This window comes from Topomyia yanbarensis, chromosome 2 (assembly GCF_030247195.1).
Source record: "Topomyia yanbarensis strain Yona2022 chromosome 2, ASM3024719v1, whole genome shotgun sequence".
NCBI classification, from domain to species: domain Eukaryota; kingdom Metazoa; phylum Arthropoda; class Insecta; order Diptera; family Culicidae; genus Topomyia; species Topomyia yanbarensis.
The window spans coordinates 319,512,498-319,530,485 of NC_080671.1; the positions used below are offsets into that span (position 1 = coordinate 319,512,498).

General features: G+C 37.4%; 1 protein-coding gene across 1 annotated transcript; it reads left to right on the forward strand.

The window, feature by feature from the left end:
- Positions 1-1,761: 1,761 nt before the first annotated feature.
- On the forward strand, positions 1,762-17,454 carry LOC131683739 (importin-11). The gene is made up of 13 exons (XM_058965994.1): positions 1,762-1,940; positions 2,131-2,419; positions 2,478-2,751; positions 2,802-3,348; positions 3,404-3,582; positions 3,640-3,828; positions 15,069-15,280; positions 15,341-15,611; positions 15,671-15,884; positions 15,959-16,196; positions 16,266-16,598; positions 16,659-16,833; positions 16,902-17,454. The coding sequence occupies exons 2-13, from the start codon at positions 2,190-2,192 to the stop codon at positions 17,034-17,036; spliced, it is 2,997 nt and encodes a 998-aa protein (XP_058821977.1). The 5' UTR covers positions 1,762-1,940; positions 2,131-2,189; the 3' UTR covers positions 17,037-17,454.
- The last annotated feature ends 534 nt before the right edge of the window (positions 17,455-17,988 follow it).

Below are 17,988 nucleotides of genomic sequence, written 5' to 3' on the forward strand. Positions count from 1 at the left end.
AAGTTTCCATTTTTTAAAAACGGTTTTTAAGCCAAAGCTTTGGAAGTTAAACCTTGGCGTGGAAGTGCCGGTATATTAATATATTCTGTTACTTAGTGTAGAATTAGATTTCGTCATTTACGGCTAATATACAACCGCCAGAAGAAACTTAAAACGTTGGTACACAATCAAGAAAGGCGAATCAGAAAAGGTATATGTCAGTGATTCACTAAATACAGACTGGAAAGAGGGTAATATGGAAAACCTTAAGGTCCGCCCAGATTAAGTCTTCGGTACGGAACAAAACCTCGGCCTAGGAACTCCTAGCATGTTGTTAGTCGCCTCTTACGACATGGGAGCAGTTCCCAGAGGTTCTATTCTTGGTTGAAATAGTGCAAAAAGATTTCAGCCCGCCGGACACCACACGGCTTCTATGCATTGGATGGTGTTTATGTCAAATAAAGATAACCCTGCTGGAAAACCGGGAAAACATGTATTCATTTTTTCTGACAGGGCATCATTTGTCGTGAAATTCGATATGTCAATTGCTTCTGATAGTGTCAAATCTAGACTGTCAACATATTTCTTTATTTCAAATTTAAATTTTATTTTATTATGCTTTATCGATGTATGTAATAAAAAAAAGATTATTTTTCTCATTTACACGGTAAAATTTTTTTACCCATTTTATGTATTCAAATTGTTCATTTTCGAAAGTTATTCGAGCTGTCAAAAATGGGTATTTTTTGTTTCTAACAATGAGTACTTTTTATCCATTTCACAACTACTTGATGAGGTAATGTCAATGGGTATATTAATCTTGATAATGGGTGAAAAATCCTTAAGCATTATTTCAAGCGAGTTAACCTGCAAACTAAGGATCGTAGTGGAACCTGCAAATTATCGCCCTGCATCGGAGTCCGTGGCGGAAACGGAACATTTCGGCAATGCTCCGAAGACAACGTCTGTTTAGACTACTGAGGATGTTGAAAATATGCGCCAGTTCGGCATTCTTAAAGCAGCTAAAAGATCCAGCCATCAAAATTATATCCAGTTGGCGGTTTTATTTTGTTAAGTAGTTTTAGAATAGGATTTCTCGACAAACATATGATTACGGCCTAAAAGCCAACTGTCAAAATCCACTTTGAATGGAAATTCCTGACAAACCTTTACACACCAATCACAGATGTTGGTAGTAAATGAAAGAGAAAAGTTTTCTCTTTCATAAACTGTTGTGAACTGTGTTCGACTAGTAACGGTTTGTCTGGAATTTCCATTCAAAGTGGATTTTGACAGTTGGCTTTTAGGCCGTAATCATATGTTTGTCGAGATTTCTATCTAGATTCCAATACTTTTATAAGGAAACAATAATGTGAAATGAATGTTATTTTTCATTTTGGCGCGAATTTCATGAATGGGTATTTTTTACGCATTTTGTTGTAACAGTTCTGCGAAAAATAATGGGTGAAACATACCCAGGTTGACGTACAAGGTCTGTACTCATTTATGGGTACAAACTCTCTACCCATTTAATGGGTTATTCCACTTTTATTGAAAATGCGTAGTTTTCTACGCATTAATGGGTACTTGATTTTATCAGTGTAATGACCCAATTGTGGCCGAACCGAAACAAAACTTATGGCAACAGAGGCTTCATCAAAGAAAAATGACAACCGCACTCACACACAGAAAAAAATGTGCACACCTATATCCGTCTTGTATGTAACCCACACGTAACCTCAAACAGCTGATGGTAAATATTGCTTTGACAAGTATGTCAAATATGATACGAATACGCATTTTCTATAAATTCTGCGTGAGTGTAAATTTTTGCCGAACGACGAGCACTAGAAAGTGTTCAATATTTCGCAAATTCTCATAAATATTCTGCCCATTCTAAATAAGAATTGGTTTATCATGTTCCGCGAATAAGTGATTTCATCGAGCTGCATATATTTTAGGTAATTCTGGTTTGATTTGATACATATCTTGCTTCAACCTAACCTATGTACAAATCTAATTACAATTACAAACTCAAATGGGTGTTGTTCAAATTCAATTTAATATTAATCTCGACATTGTCACTACAAATTAACAATGATTTTATGCCAGTAATATAAATAAAGAAAAAACATCTCATCTTCCCTATAGCACAAAATAAAAATCAATACTTTGAGCAAATAACAGAAGCGTAAACCATTGAATCGAAAATGTCGGCCGAATCAGCAGTATACGAAGCATTGATGTACGCTTGCAGTCAGGATGCACAATTGCTCAAACCGGCAGAGCAGAAGCTTGCGGAATGGGAAATTCAACCAGGTTTCCATTTGACGTTGGTTAAGCTGTTTTCAGACCAATCAATCGATGCTAATGTGCGTTGGATGGCCTCTTTATATTTCAAAAATGGGGTACTCAAATATTGGAGGAAGAACGCACCAAAGTAGGATGAACTGTTTTTATTTAGAGAATGAAGATTATTAATTTGTTCTATATTGCAGTGCAATCGCACCAGAAGAAAGAGAAGAGATAAAGAAAATTCTGTTACTGCGGTTTAATGAGCCGGTACAACAGATTGCAATTCAGATTTCGGTACTCATCGGAAACATTGCTCGATTTGATTGTCCACAAGAATGGGTGGAGCTAGTGCCAACGCTGGTTGAGGTAGTCCAAAGTAATGACTTGTTAGTACAGCATCGTGGGCTGCTCATACTACTTCATGTAGTAAAAGTACTTTCATCGAAACGGCTCCAACGCGACAGGAATCACTTCGAGGTAATTTAAAAATGTAAATTTTTAAATGGGTGCTAGAACTTTATTTTTAGGATCTGACAACAAAACTCTATGATTTTATCCTAAATCTGTGGGATGGATTCACACAACTTTTCTACACTAATATTCGAGAGCGAGCATCATTGGAATTGTGTACTTCTAATTTGGAGAAAGCAATAATATCTTTGCGAATTCTTAAGAAACTCACCATTTATGGTGTATATGGGCCGCACCTTTCCCCAAAATGCATGATGTTCATACGCGTGGTATTCCAACGATTGAAGGAGCTACTAGACTGCCGATTGCAAGTTAAGCAAATCGAAAAACAACAGATAGCCGGTTGTAAACTGAGTGGACAGATGGAAAAGTTCACAATCAAACACATGAAGTTCCTTAACTTGTTCTTCGAAACACATCCAGCTTCGTTCGTCGAGTTCATTCCAGCGGCCTTTGAGTTTTCATTCAACTACGTTTTTCACGAGGGAACGAATCTCATATTCGAAGACAATGTGATTACATTCCCTAATTTTGCAATACAATGTTTAAATTTGATTAAAGGTATTCTCTCGCATAACCTGATACATGTAGATAGCGATAGAGGTAAGAGCTCCGAGGTTTAATTTTTGTTCATTTTTACATACTTCATTTATTATAGAACAAATCATCAACAAGGCGAAAAATGAATTCTTCACACCAGAGCGATTAAGTTATATTTTTGAGAAGATTATTATGCACTACTTTTTACTAACATCCGAAGAGTTTGAACTATGGGATAGTGACCCCGAAAGCTACGTGTTAGATGAAGGTGGCGATTCATGGAAGTACAACCTGAGGGTAATACATATTTATTAACTTTGGTGATTAGTACTGATGCCGCAATTTCAATTATAGTGTTGTACAGAAGCATTCTACATGATACTGTTCCAGAAATACAGTCCAATGTTGATAATCGAGTTACAGAAGTTTATATCGAAATCACAATCGTTAGCATTGACAGAATCTTCGGATATCACGGATTTGTTGATAAAGGATTCAATTTACAATGCTACGGGACTGGCGGTATTCAACTTATTTGATGAGGTAAGCTTACAGTCAGATTGAAGCGAATATTTTCGAAAACGCAGCGCAATCAGTAATATCAAGTGTTGTAAAATCGGTATTATACAAGCTCTTTTGTCGTAAGACCGATAATTTACACAGCTTCATCATGTCCTAGCAAATTCGACTAGTTTTTTGTTTTGCCTAAGATGAACCCTGCTCGAGTTTAGATTCTATTTAGATCACACGACGTACTGAAGCTATCCAGCTCACTTTGATGAAAGTCGACATCGGTTGATTCCCGTATCCGTCGCAAAACCTTCATACTGTAAACGATGGAAAGGCGGACTTCTTGTAATTTGATATTGACGTCAGTAAAATGGAGGAGAAAATTACTGGGTCGAGATGGCTTTCTTGGGAGATTCCGGATGTAGCGAGAAATAGGATAGACAGTTTCTTATGCTGCATTGTAGTTGCCTTCCATTGAGATAGGAACAAAATCAGCGAAAAAGTGGTCTATGAATACCGATTTTATCTAGCTGGGATATTGCGATATCATGGATCATTTTGTCGAAGGCCGATGGATCCATGTATATAACATTAATTTGCAATCCTTCGGCGAATCCACTCGAATACGTACGTTTTAAATACAAAGAGTTTGGTCTTTTTCGATCGTTTAGGTATTCAATTGGCACTCATTCTTCGTTTTTGCACATGATGGTCGAGTAGATAAATACCGTTAGAAAACGTCGCTGCATCGTTTTTTTCGTCCCAATTTATATCCAACAGCATGCTAGTGGTGCTGTCGTACTGCTTGTTAAAATTTCTGCGTCGTTCTAATGATAGATTTAAAGGTCTCCGTTAGGGAAGGTCTCGTAGATCGCGTCGAACAAATCTTTTCTGCATACGTTCAATCCGTAGATTACAAACAAGCTGATGAGGACTTCAAATCAGACTGGCACTCTTTAAAGTTGATTTTTGAAATAAAACCGAGTTGTCGAGTTACTTTCGAGATTAAAGCGGAGCGATGCAGATTGAAGGTTAACTTAACATCCAACAAGACGCCAAGGTCGCTGTCGTGATTAACTCTTGAGCCCCTTGATTTTGTAGTCGTAAAGTATTGGATTGACTATGCGGTGGAAAGTTTTAATCTGACATTTAGCGATGCTAACAATGAGCCAATTTCTACGACACCATCAGACCAATGTATCTAGTAGCTCTTAAAACCGAATGAACTAGTCGTCGCTATTGCGGACTACTGTCATCAGTGTAAACCAATTTGAATGCAAAACCAAGCAGCAAAGTAGCAAGAACAGCACAAACAGTCAATTTACCATCCTCCATCTGCGAAATGTAAGTTTGCGTGAAATCTAAAAGATTTGTGTTTACGAATCGTCCTGGCATAAATTCATGTTGATCGGTGGATATGGAGCTTCTGGGACGCGAAAGCACGACGGTGCTCACAACTATTTCAAATATCTTGGATACTGGCGATGAACTAGTTATGCCACAGTAGTTTCTTACATTTCGACGGTCACCACTCTTATATACCGGGAACATGAACGACTACCTCCTAATCACCGGATATGTTCCTTTCCCAAACGATTTTTAAAATCGTCCCGGTAAAAAAAGATTTTTTCAACCTATTCGCATTGGTAACAATCATGTCGGGAGTGATTATAAATGTACTCAAATCCACTAAGTTTTCAAGAACATCCAACCTTAAGGTTAAAACCTCTTTAATCGAAATAAAGAACATTCATTAAGGAGTTATATACAAAGTTGTGGTGAAAAAGTGAGCAAAGTTCGTGATTTTTTAAAAGTGTTTAAGCAAATTTGATTTGAGACAGTTGGTAGCACAATCAAAAATAGAGAAAAAAAACAAGTAAAATTTAAAAGAATATTCAAGGTTGTCGGAGTTATGACCTATCCACCGAAGCGGGTTTTTTGTAGAGTTTTTCGGTAAAACGTTCTCCAAGACGAACCGCTCAACTGAAATCCAAAAACTAAAAAGATTATTGAAGGAAAATGTATTGTGTGCTTGAACGGATTGGTTTCCAAACAAAAAAAATCTTGCAAAAAAAATATGTTGACCAAAAAATTGAGTTTTGTTGTGTTCAAAATTTTAAACAAAAATTCATTGCAATGGATCGAACATTTTTTGAAAAAAATTGAACCGTTCAAGTACACAAGAATGTGAACACAAAAAATTCAAAAACGGTACTTACCAAAAAACTTCATTCCGAGATAATTGCGTTTAAAGTTTTTTGTTAACTTCATTCGTGGAAGAATCAGCGTCTGTAATTTAAATTTAGTGCTCCAATCTGGATGAAATTTCGCACAGATATATACAATAATTTTTTTTTCTATTTTTTGAGCTCCAACTTTGTATATAACCCGTTAAAGCAGTATCAGCTTCTAAGTCGGAGGCGGTATTCATAGCAAAGACAGAAGGGAAAAATTTCGCAAACAGCTCACACGAATTCACAGCAGACGTTGATTCAATTTATCCGTAGAATATTAGTGAAATATTTTGGCACTGGAAATGTTTTTTATGAATAAAATTAAGTTTTTATGAGAAGCTATGACTCACTTGTGGGTGTACAAAACTAAATACATTACTTTAACAGGGGGCCTTGAAGTCGTTCCTAGGAGGTCCGCGAAGAAGAATATCTTTTACAAGTAGATATTAAAACTTATGTTAAGCCATGGTCCGCAACGACCTAAGGTGATGTCAAAGGGGTTCGCGACCACTCAGAATAATTTTGAAGGTGTCCGCTGTGCAAACAAGGTTGAGAACCGCCGAGCTGAATCATAGGTGTCGCATGACCATATTTAGTTTTGCAGCAAATCGCCAACTGATTTCCACCAGAACTCCAACTTAAACGAAACAACCTATTTCATATGAGGCGCTATTTTGGCGGAAAATATGCTATATGATGTACTTGCCAATGTATAGTTACAGAGTCGTAGCGTGCGGTTGGCCAGGTTGGCCCCCGCCAAGGGCGCCAGCCTCAGGGCGGCGCTGAAATCAAGACCAGCTTTTTAATTTTTGTTAGGATAAATCATGAAATTAGTGAAGATAATGTGTCATTTCCAAGTGAATTGAACACTGGAAAAGAAGAGGATGTATATCAAAGGGTTTGCAAAACTAATGCAATTTTTGCTCGAGGAGAAACTGAGTCAGGATCTAACTCCAACTGGTCATAATAGGCATAACTATTTTTCAGCATTCTCAATGTAAAAGTCATCCTCACGATTCTCGGTATAACAGCCGAACAGGCAGACGATTCTTGTCGAAGAAGACGTAATTAACTCTTTCATGCCCTACTTTTTACTAGTGCATGTAGGGTTTCAAAACTATTTTTTTCTTGAAAACGGTGGGGTCAAGAAACACGAAAAGCCTTTTTTCATGGAGATAGGTGCTTCTCTCGCAGTGCTAGAAGCTGCTCAATTTTTACTTTCCAATGCCTAATACAATTCTCCTAGAATATTTACTTTAGTCCAATTGCGTGGAAAACGCAGCCAAATATACTCTAAATTGATAAGTTTTATCAGTTTTCAATAATATTGCAATATAACGAAGATATATGAAAAAATCATTTTATGTCGTTAACGTAAACTGTCCCTGGCAATACTGCTCAATCGGTATCTAATCAGACTAATTGCATTAATTTCAGTTCTAGAGCTGATCCTTGTAACTGTTAATGCTCAAATGAAAGGTAATAGTCACATTTATTAGTCTAACTTATTTTTGTGAGCAGATCTTGTCTCAATCAAAAGTTATAACTGTTTATAAACGTTGTTATTTACAAACAACATGGGCATGAAGGGGTTAAACACCAAAGTTCATTCGATACGAGTTTGAACACAATTTTTTCTCATCCAGTACGATTTTCATTCAAAAATCTTTTCTCAATGAAGCAAAGAGACCATGAAACAGCCAACCCCGTGCTTCAGTAGATCCGCGCACAATTTCGAATCGGTGACACCAACGTCGATCTCAACTTTGTAAGCGGATAATTAGACGCGATAGTCCTTCATACTAGCCTTGTCGCCTCTAACGTCATTTGCTTGCTTTAGAAAGAATATTACAATTCTGAACTTATCTGGACAACCTTTTGGAAAATCTGTCACTGTTGATTATGTCTGCGTTAGTTTTTTTCAAAATCTTTACAATACTTAGCGGATTTCCTTTGGTCCAATAGAAGCTCAAATATGGTCCAACCGAGTTCAATCAATGTTTTTAAACGGGTAGTCGGAATTTGAGTTTTTTCAGGAGTTTTTTTATGCCTGGGCTTAAAGTCCGACGCAAAGTGAAAACATAAAGAATACGAAGGCAGAGACAGAAATTACGGAAGATATAATAAATTTAAAGACAAGCTAAAGGATAGTAATGCAAACATGTGGTGAGTCTGGGGGGGGCTGCAAGGGATGACATTCCCAACAGCTTTTAACCGAAACTGTTTTGTCGAGTCAGCAAAACTTTTATGTGAATCCGACTGCATTTTAACATTACCCTCTCAATTCACGAAAGAATTTGGTGTTATCGAACTGAGAAACCTGCTCCTCGCGATTGTATCAGTGGAATATTATACAACGTATGTTGTATTCACATGTCTATGTGACATTCTTTAAACCTTTACTTCTGAAGTCTTTCTTTGGGGGATCCATGTTCACCGCGGCATATTCGCTGACAATACTGCGAATGCCTTTGTAGCCACCGCCTTAGGAGAGCGGAGCCATTTCCATGTACATACTAAATCATTTGTTACTATGTTTTAATTGCCCCAAGGTTCTACTGTATCGATTTTGTTGGCTATTTTCGGCAAATTTGAGACTAAGAGAAACGAAAGCAATGAAATTGAAAGACGGATAGGTAGGGGAGACCAGGGCTAGTTGGCGGTGTTTTCATTTTTTACCGCTTTGATTTTGGTAGGTCTTGCAAAATAGAACACGTTAAATAAAAGGGCAGACTGTTGGCAACATCTTTGAATTTTATGAAAATGATCGATACGTTGTCTTCATTTCTATAGACCAAAAAAATTTGAGACGCGGAAAAGCCGCCAACTTACCCCAGCCCCGGGGTAAGTTTGCGGTATGTATGGGGTAAGTTGGCGCAATGCCAAAAAATAAGCAATAAAATGGAAATCCGATTACATCAGGGGTCCTTATGAAATGTGGCGTTTGTGTTTTCAATAAAACTGTATATTATTCGAAACTTTTTTATTATATTTCGGTCTCAATACCCCGTCATTTTGACTTCGACGTGTACTTTATATTCAAAAGCAAATTTTCGAAGTTATTCAGGCGATTGTCCGAAGTAATTGTCCCCTGCATTGACTAGCTACACAAGAAAAAGTTTCTCTTACTTTGGAGTGAATTCCAGAAATGAAAATATTTGATGACTATTTTTGCACTGTAAGTAGTACCGCCAACTTGCCCCGTGTGCGTCACCGCCAACTTTCCCCAGCAGCATATTTTATGAAAAAGGATTTAAAAAATTAATTCTGCGTATAGATAGGTGTAATATCTATACGGATACTGAAAGCTCTTTTCACGCACTATCGAAAAATATAATTCGAGGTATAGATTGAAAACCACTTTAAATAACACAAATTATAAAAATTTACAAAGTATGCTCAAACACAATATCGTCCACAGCTTCTACTGAACAAAATGTTTTGCAACAAAACCACATTGGATAATGCGTTTCACATTATTTGAGATTCACAACGAGATACTGCGCTTTATGTCTATTAGAAACGGAGAAAAGGGGATTTTGCCTTCTGCTAAATAGGAGTTGGGCGTTGCACCTAAGTCTACCGCATGGTCATTGATAGAAAATAACTTATCATCATGTTTTACCGCCGACGCCGGCACAACAAACTTCACAAATTGATGCTAGCAGAAGTGGTAAAGAATGATCACAGTGGCGTAGCCAGGGGGAGGTTTTGGGGGTTAAAACACCCCCCCCCCCTCCAAAACCAAAATAAATTGAACTGAACAAAAATGTTGGAGGTGACCAGTTTAAATTAAAAAATATTTAACATTTGAAAAATAATTTTGGAAGTTTATTATCTGATCATTTCATTGAGAACTTAGTGTTTCAAAGACTATGAGGTTTTGGTAAATTATGGGAATGGGATCTTGTAGCTGATCTCTTAGTACGGATCTTATAGTTGACAAATCACGTCAATATCAAATAAAAGACTTGCATGAAAACACCCACATAGAAACTGATAAAAATGGCGTTTTCCGTTGGCCTCTAGTAGGCCAGGATCAGTTTTTGATTTTTCATTTTCTTTTGTACTATCCATTATTCGATTAGCTACGAAGTAGGACTGGAAATATAGAAAATTAAAAAAAAGTTAGTGGCTACTTATGATGTACATTTCAGTATTGGATTAAATGGCGTAATACAATTTAGTATTCAATACTCGTTCTTAAATTATGAACTTTGATAGCGAAGAAGAGTAAAATAAATGCTCGAAAACAGTTCTTACGGTCAACATCACATAGCTTCGAAGCCGTCAGCTTTGGAGGTTTAGTATTTTCGAAGAATTTTGCAACGTAAAACATCTACTGATAAAATAATTTCCTCCCAGATGGATGCATTAATTCTTCAAACAAATTCAGTCTCGAAAAACTTGGTGCCTTCAGTTAAGTTTTCGAAAATTTTATTACAAATCGCTCATGACATGAATGCTCCAAATATTGAGGGCAGGCATTGCATTTATCGCTCATATGAGTAAATGCGTCCGGATAATTTGCTACTGCGACCATAAAAACTCACATTTTTACACGAAAAGTTATTGGCATTCACACAATTTTTCCGGATAAAAACAACGTGTTATTTCTCCGGATAAATAAAACCGCCAGAGAATGAGCAAATGAGTTTATCACGGTATCCTTTTTGCGCTCGCTGCCTTGCTGTTGCTATTCCAAAACACGAAAAAACAAGTCCATCGTACTTCTTTTTCCGCCTTTCTTTGAAATTAAATGTATATTTTGACGCTCCGGTGAGAAGGAAAAAATCAAGTAAATTTTATCCGGAAAATTACTCTCACGCTATTTGTGGAGACGGAGAATTTTGTGACTCATCTTATCTCGGAAAAGTTGGATATCGGATAAGCTTCTTCTCGCGTGAGTGAGAGAGAATTACAATGCCTGAGTCAGGCTATCGAAAGTGAACCTTCAACACAAGTTATTCTGATATTACTGTGTATGATCAATCTCTTCTGCTCTTAATAAACAATAAAATAAATTTTTTATCCAAGCCATGTGTCTCTGCAGCTTACAGTAATATTGAAGAAAACTGGATTTAAGAATAATTTTGCAAATATCGAAATAGAAAATCTCGATATGCTACATACATAGAGCTTTCACATCTTCAATAAAGATTAATTTAAATTGATTGTATTTTAAATGAAATTCCTAAGAACTTTGCTGAAGACACCAAGTTTTTTACTACTTTTTTGAAGAGTTGATTTCCCATGATTAGTTGAAGGAGGATTCACCACTAAATTGATTATATCAGAAGATGTTTTTATGCTGGGAAACTTGTTGCTAAACTTTCACTTAGATACCTTACTTATTAATCAGTCTAAGGCCATGTTGTTATTTGCTGTATCAAGAAGACGTCTCCAGTTCACTCTGTCCATGGCTGTTTGTCGCCTCGTAGGGTACAAAGACTTCTCAGGTCTCCTTCATCTTGGCCGATCACTCCTCCTTGTAGCTGGCGGATTAGTTTTTAAAACCATTTTTACCAAGTTTTTAGTCTCATGTACTGTCTGACTCACGGGCGAATGACCAATTGGTTAAAGCCCCAATAAACAAAAAAAAATACTATGACGCATTTTTTGACCAGTTCAATTCGCTTTGTTTCAACCGTCAGTGGGATGTACGTCCCCACCATAGTCTCAAGATTGTGTGCCACAATATTGACGTTACCGGCGAAGCTAAAAAGCTGAACGGTCTTCCGAAAAACCGTAGCACTCGTGCCAATCCTCGCTCTTATTATCACACTTTGCCGTAGCCCTTTCCGAGTCTCAAAAGGACTCTAAAGTTTCTCTAGTACTTATCACCAATGATAGCGGAGAAGAAATTTCCGTTCATTAGAACGTGGCCGATTTGGTTCTCAGTTTATTAATCAGGTGATCAAAATGGTGGCGCTCATGTCGCTGAATACGAGCTTTACATTCTGCCGCGGGCCCCAAATGCGCGTAAGATGGGCTTCATGAGAGCAGTGCACGTTGACGATGCTGTAGTTGTAGAAAAGGCATTTGATCCACAGACATCCTTTCGCTGATCGTCTGCTACTTGATTACATGTTGGCGCATCTTGCCCAACACTACAAAGCTGATTCCGTTCCATTCCGTCGTTGGTTGTGCCGCCGCTCTAGTAAAATGTAACCGCTCGATGCCCGCTTTTCCACACATTCTGTCCCGCTGAGCAAAGTTCCTATACAATGCTACGGCTTTTAAGTTACGAGTTTTCAGCCCCTCTTGTAGAATTCGTTCGAATCCAGGGAAGCAAAGTGACTTGCAGTTCGATGTGCCAGGTTTCCAATCGTAGTCCTTTTTTCGTTACGTGGGCTTTGACCGATTGTTCCGATCCCCCTTTTCTTCATGATTCTTCGTAACGTGGTGTTTTGGGCGGCTTGTTGAGTTTGACCCAACCTTCCGTCACGTCGAAGGACAGCCATGCGGGTTTCTTTGCCACCTCACGTATTCAGTTTCCCACTCGCATCTTCTCATTTCGCTTCTACTGCACAAGACGGTAGTACTCAGTCGATGCCGGCCTACAGATTAAATGTCATCAATAGACGCACAGAGAAGCTTGAGATAGGAGCTTGTGAACACTGGAAAGTATTCACCATTTGACGACCAACATTCGAAGCTGGCGGTTTCGAAATTATGTAACCTTAGAATATTTGTCGAACATATATTCCACTCTAAAAGTGTATATTTTTTGATTTCATAACATTTTATAAAATAAACTTATCTATGAAGTTATGAAAGTTTATTTTTTTAACAGAATTCAAGTGACTCGGCAATTACGAGCTGAAGAGATAGCGCGATTGATCAGTGTAGTTTCATTCAGGGATTTTATTTTTGACAAGAAAAACAAGAATCATATAAAAACTGTGTGTTGAAGCAGCACGGTTTAGATTGCAATCTACAGTTAGTGTCACATGCAAAAAATAGAACGAATAAAAAGGCTTTTTTGTAGTTATATAACTGAGTTCCATGATGCGGTAGTTTTTTACATTTTATATGTTTATCATTCATAAACCCGAGGCAATGTGGTACTTAATACATTTCGAAACATTCAACGGCAATTTTATTTCACATTTGAACGGTAGGTTCCGACAAATATGTTATTGATAATATATCTCAAATAGCTTGCTTGGATTGTGTCACGAATGATATTACACGCTGTGGAAAAGTCATCTCGAAATTAGAAAGCTATTGATGCCCCCACACATTCCTTGATAAACACTGGACGGATGAGTTTCAATAACTTCTTATAATCTACCGGGTCAATTCAGAAATATTTGAAAAACAATTCTGGATCTCGTTTGAGCTTCATCGTGAAGGTACGCTAAGCACCAAGTCTATTCCAAGCCGCCATTTATTTTTTGACACTCAACTGATGCTGTAATTTTGGCGAGAAGAGCAAGTCAAAATTTGCAATAGTTTTACAGTGAAAATTTTTCAAAAATTGCAATTTAAACCTTTTGACCATATTTAAGTCAAGGTAAATATTCTGTTTTGTTTTTGACGCATGGTTAGTATTAAGTCAGACCGGACTAAGTGACAAAATATTGATGTTGAGAAAAACGGGTTTAGAGTTTGAATCGCAGCATCCTCTACGTTATAATTGAATTTTTTTTTTTGCCATACTTCTTGTTTATGGTTACATATTTCAAATCTGGCAAAAGTCGAATATAGATGAAGAAACTCTTTATCCAATGTTATCATTATCTTATTTTTTTATGTTTTGCGGCTTAGTCCGGTCTGACTTAACACCGACCATATAAAAAAGTAATTGAAAGTTGAAAATCGCCAAATCGTGCGTTTGATTATATTTTAGCATTAGTTTGCAAACATTTTGGTTCATCAAGCAGTTTTGTAGGTCCTGTATTTCCGGAGAAAACCATGGTTAATCACGTCGCGAAAAACAAGAAACACCGCATAAGTGGCAAGAATACACGGTTTTGGGAAAACGCATTCCAGCGAAAGTGATTCTTCTTCTTTCCGTGGTATTTAACGTTGATTATAAAATTGTCAAAAATGATTTAAAATCTTCGTAAAGCTTATTTCTCTGACTTTCACTTCGTGACGCTAGTGGTTGAACTGCCAGACCAGACAGAATTTTCGCAATTTAATTCATTTGTTTTGCTATTTATAAAAAACCTAATGACGAATCACCCTGTAGTACCACGGCTTTGAATTGGTTAGGGAACATCACGAAGACCATTAGATTAAATGTACTCGAGCAGTGATTCGCAAAAAAGTTTCATACGCACTTGAAGTGTTTGAGATTTTATTGAACAGAAACATGTTCAACAGAAAGTATCTTATAAATTTAATGCATGCGTCAAAATTGTTAGTGGTAGTGAACAGAGACACCCTTTAAAACGTGGTATTGATTACGTAGACGCTACTATTCGCCCTTAGAAACCATCACACATACGATCACAGAGGCTTTTCTTGAATTTCCACACACGTATTCAAACTGATATGAATGTTGTACTGGGAAAACCCTAAGTAATTTTCTGTTCAAGCTAATATTACACAAAGATTTGGGTACATCCAACTGAAAAAGAAAAGTAACCGATTACCTATCACGAGATTTGCCTGTGAAGCGTGCTCCTGTTGTCTGTCGGTAAACAATGCAATCAGCTCAGTCCCACCAAAATGTTAAGTAATAATCATCCATGTACATACTTGGTAAGAATAAGACAAGGGATAAGGAATGGGTAAACGAGAGCACAGCTATTGTTTGTACAGCGTGATGAGACTGGTACACAGGCAGGTTCTTGTGCGGGGATATAGTACGGCGATTACATTTCAGTTTTAAAGTCACTCTTGAACTATTGACACGTTCTGCTTGAGTTGCAAGTGCTGAATAAACGAGAAGTTACTTTGACCGTAGAATGCTATCTATTGATTTGTGTGTAGCTCGTATGGCATACCCAAGGATAGCGGCTGGATAAGTTTGTTTTATCAAACCATTTCAACACTGTAATTATAACATTTTTTTTATCTTTGCAGATTAATTTTGACGAATGGTTCACTCAGCAACTGCTCGAGGAACTAAAGTTCAAAACACACAACTTCCGAATAATTCGTAAGCGTATCATTTGGCTGATCGGACGATGGACAGGAGTTAGGTTTTCTAAATCCCTACGCCCAGAAGTATATCGTGCTTGTCTCGAGTTACTACACCCTTCCGAAGATTTGGCAGTGCGTCTCACCGCATCTAAGTAAGTATGTTGCACTCGTCAAGCAGCTCAACACTCATCTTGATTTTTTTTTCTCTCCAGAACTCTGAAGAATATCATGGACGATTTTGAGTTTGATGCTGAGCAGTTCCTAGAATTTTTGGAACCAGTTATCACTCTTTTGTTCTCTCTACTGAAGGAAGCTAACGAATGTGATACGAAAATGACGGTGCTTTATGTTATGTCTTTCATAATCGAGAAAATGTCAATGGCGATCAAACTGGAGGTGGAGAATCTGGTCCAATATCTTCCCCTGTTGTGGGAGGAGAGTCGAGAGCATGATATGCTGCGGTGTGCCATTATTTCAACCTTGGTAATAAATTTAGTCAGGTTTTTGTTTCAGTCGTATGAATAATGTTTGTTGTTTTACAGTTACAAACCATAAAGGCTTTGTACGAAATTCCTGCTGGTGAGCCGGTGGTTGCATTCATCTATCAAATCATTGAGTTGAGTACAAACGTAAATGAACCGTCCCACGTTTATTTACTCGACGAGGGTTTGGAGCTTTGGCTTATTGTGGTGCAGTATAGTAAGACTATGAATCATGATCTCCTGAGGCTCTGTGACAATCTGCTACCCCTTATCGGTGAGTTATGGAGTTAAAACATTGGGGAATTATTTAAGAATCGAAATTTAACTTTTATTCTTATTTATTCGTAGAACAATCCTCCAGCAATCTGCGAACGTGTCTAGCGATCACACAAACCTACATCTTCCTGTGTCCAGAAATATTCCTACCAAGGCACGGAAAGGACATCATTAAAACGTGTCATTATATTCTGTCAGATCTGCGAGCAGAAGGCGTCATCGTAATCTACCGGCTATTTCTTACCGTTTTACGTGCTGCACCAAAGTATTCGATTGAGCTGCTTAGGCCATATCTGGTTGAAATATTCAAGTATGCATGATTTTTATTCACAACATCAACTAAATGAATCAAATGAACTAATCACCGATTACATTGTAGAAAATACTACGACCATGAAGCATATCTGCAGATCAACCAAATTTATCTGCAAATGATCGCACGAGTGCTCATTCTGGATCAAGTTACTTTCAGTATGGTTCTCACCGAATTGGCCATTCCAGATGCTCTGGAAAAAATAATAACGACGTGGATAAATGAAATGCCCGCGGTTGCAAGGAGCAACGAAAAGAAACTGCTTGCACTGGCGCTAACTAGTCTGATTACCGTGTCTAATGATGTTATCTTTGAAAACTTCAGTGGCATCTTGACTAATTTGAGTGAAACGCTCAATGACATCACCAACGATGACGAACAAAGTGGGTCCAAAGTAGAGTAAGTTATATTTTCTATTGAAATTTCGGTCCTCCATATTCACTTGGTGTTTACCCACAGTTCTCTGATATTGACTGATGACAATGAAGAGGAAATAGGCATGATGATGTTCGGTTATGGTTTTATTGACACGGAAAATATGCAAAACGAAACACCTCATTACGATCGTTGTAGGGCGGTTTGTTTACAGGACCCAACACATGTGATAGTATTGAAAGATTATCTCCAGAGTCAGGTAAAATTTTCGCTTTATACAACATAATTAAGAAGCTAATCATGTTTATGTTTTTCTTATCTTTTTAGCTGATTACGTTAAAGTCTAATATCGGCGCCGAACGATACCAATCGTTATTATCACGGATCGACCTACAGATCCTGAAAGAACTGAGTGATTTTGTTACACTGGGCATCCAACTGCCTGTGCAGGATTTGCAGTAGAAATGGACACTGACAAATATTTGGAGGCCTTTTTATAAAAATCAGTACTTTTATTTAAAGTTTCTCGAAATTTTCTTTGGTTTTCTGTGGTTTTTGGAAAACTTCAATAAATTTTACAATGAAATTGGCAAAAATGATATGAACTCGATACGCTTCCGAATTGTGTTAGTCAGTAGATTTACGAAATTGTACAATACATGTCACAATTACAATGTACCTAACTGTTCTTATATTCTGTTAGCAGGGCATGTTGAAACCCTATTCTAGGTACTTGAAACGTGTTGGAGACAGGCATGTTACTGCATTGATTCATCCATTCTGTATGTATCTGATTTGATGATTATCACTCTCATAAAACATCCAACAGAATACTGTATTACTCAGCAGTCTATCCAAACAGATGTAAATACAAGTTTTATACGTGTTTCGTTGTTTTTTATACATTATAAAAAGAACCATATAAAGATGAATGACCCACAACGAATGAAAACCTGTAATCCCTTCCCTTGGTTGATGGTATTGATTGGCACGACACTGAATATTTCAGAATACTGCCACATCAAAATTTTGGGATGAAAACTCAGCAAATGAAAGTGTAGAAAACTCAGCAATTTAATTTCAACTATTTGACAGATTCCTTTTGCTGAAAATTCAGCAATTGGGTTGTCAAGCACAGTGGCCCAATTTTCAGTAATCTGGGCTGGATTGCTGAAAAGTCGGTGGTTGTGCTATAAATTTGACAATTAATTGCAAAATTTTCAGCAAAAAGTATCTGTCAAATGGTTGACATTGGGGAGCTTGGGTTGCTTATCTATCCTTCCGGCCATCATATCGTATAGTAGATACACTTAATATGTGTATCTGCAAATGCGATATGATACCTGGTGCAGAAAGTGCACTAATTACCTGGCAATCTTCTTTCATTTAATTGTCTGCTCAGGAAATCATTTTC

What these genes read in the sequence shown, in the direction of transcription:
- LOC131683739 (XM_058965994.1), top strand. Translation starts at nt 2,190, where the DNA reads ATGTCGGCCGAATCAGCAGTATACGAAGCATTGATGTACGCTTGCAGT. An exon ending in GTGCCATTATTTCAACCTTG is followed by an intron (nt 15,612 to 15,670) that starts GTAATAAATTTA and finishes GTTGTTTTACAG; the next exon opens with TTACAAACCATAAAGGCTTT. An exon ending in AAGATTATCTCCAGAGTCAG is followed by an intron (nt 16,834 to 16,901) that starts GTAAAATTTTCG and finishes TTATCTTTTTAG; the next exon opens with CTGATTACGTTAAAGTCTAA.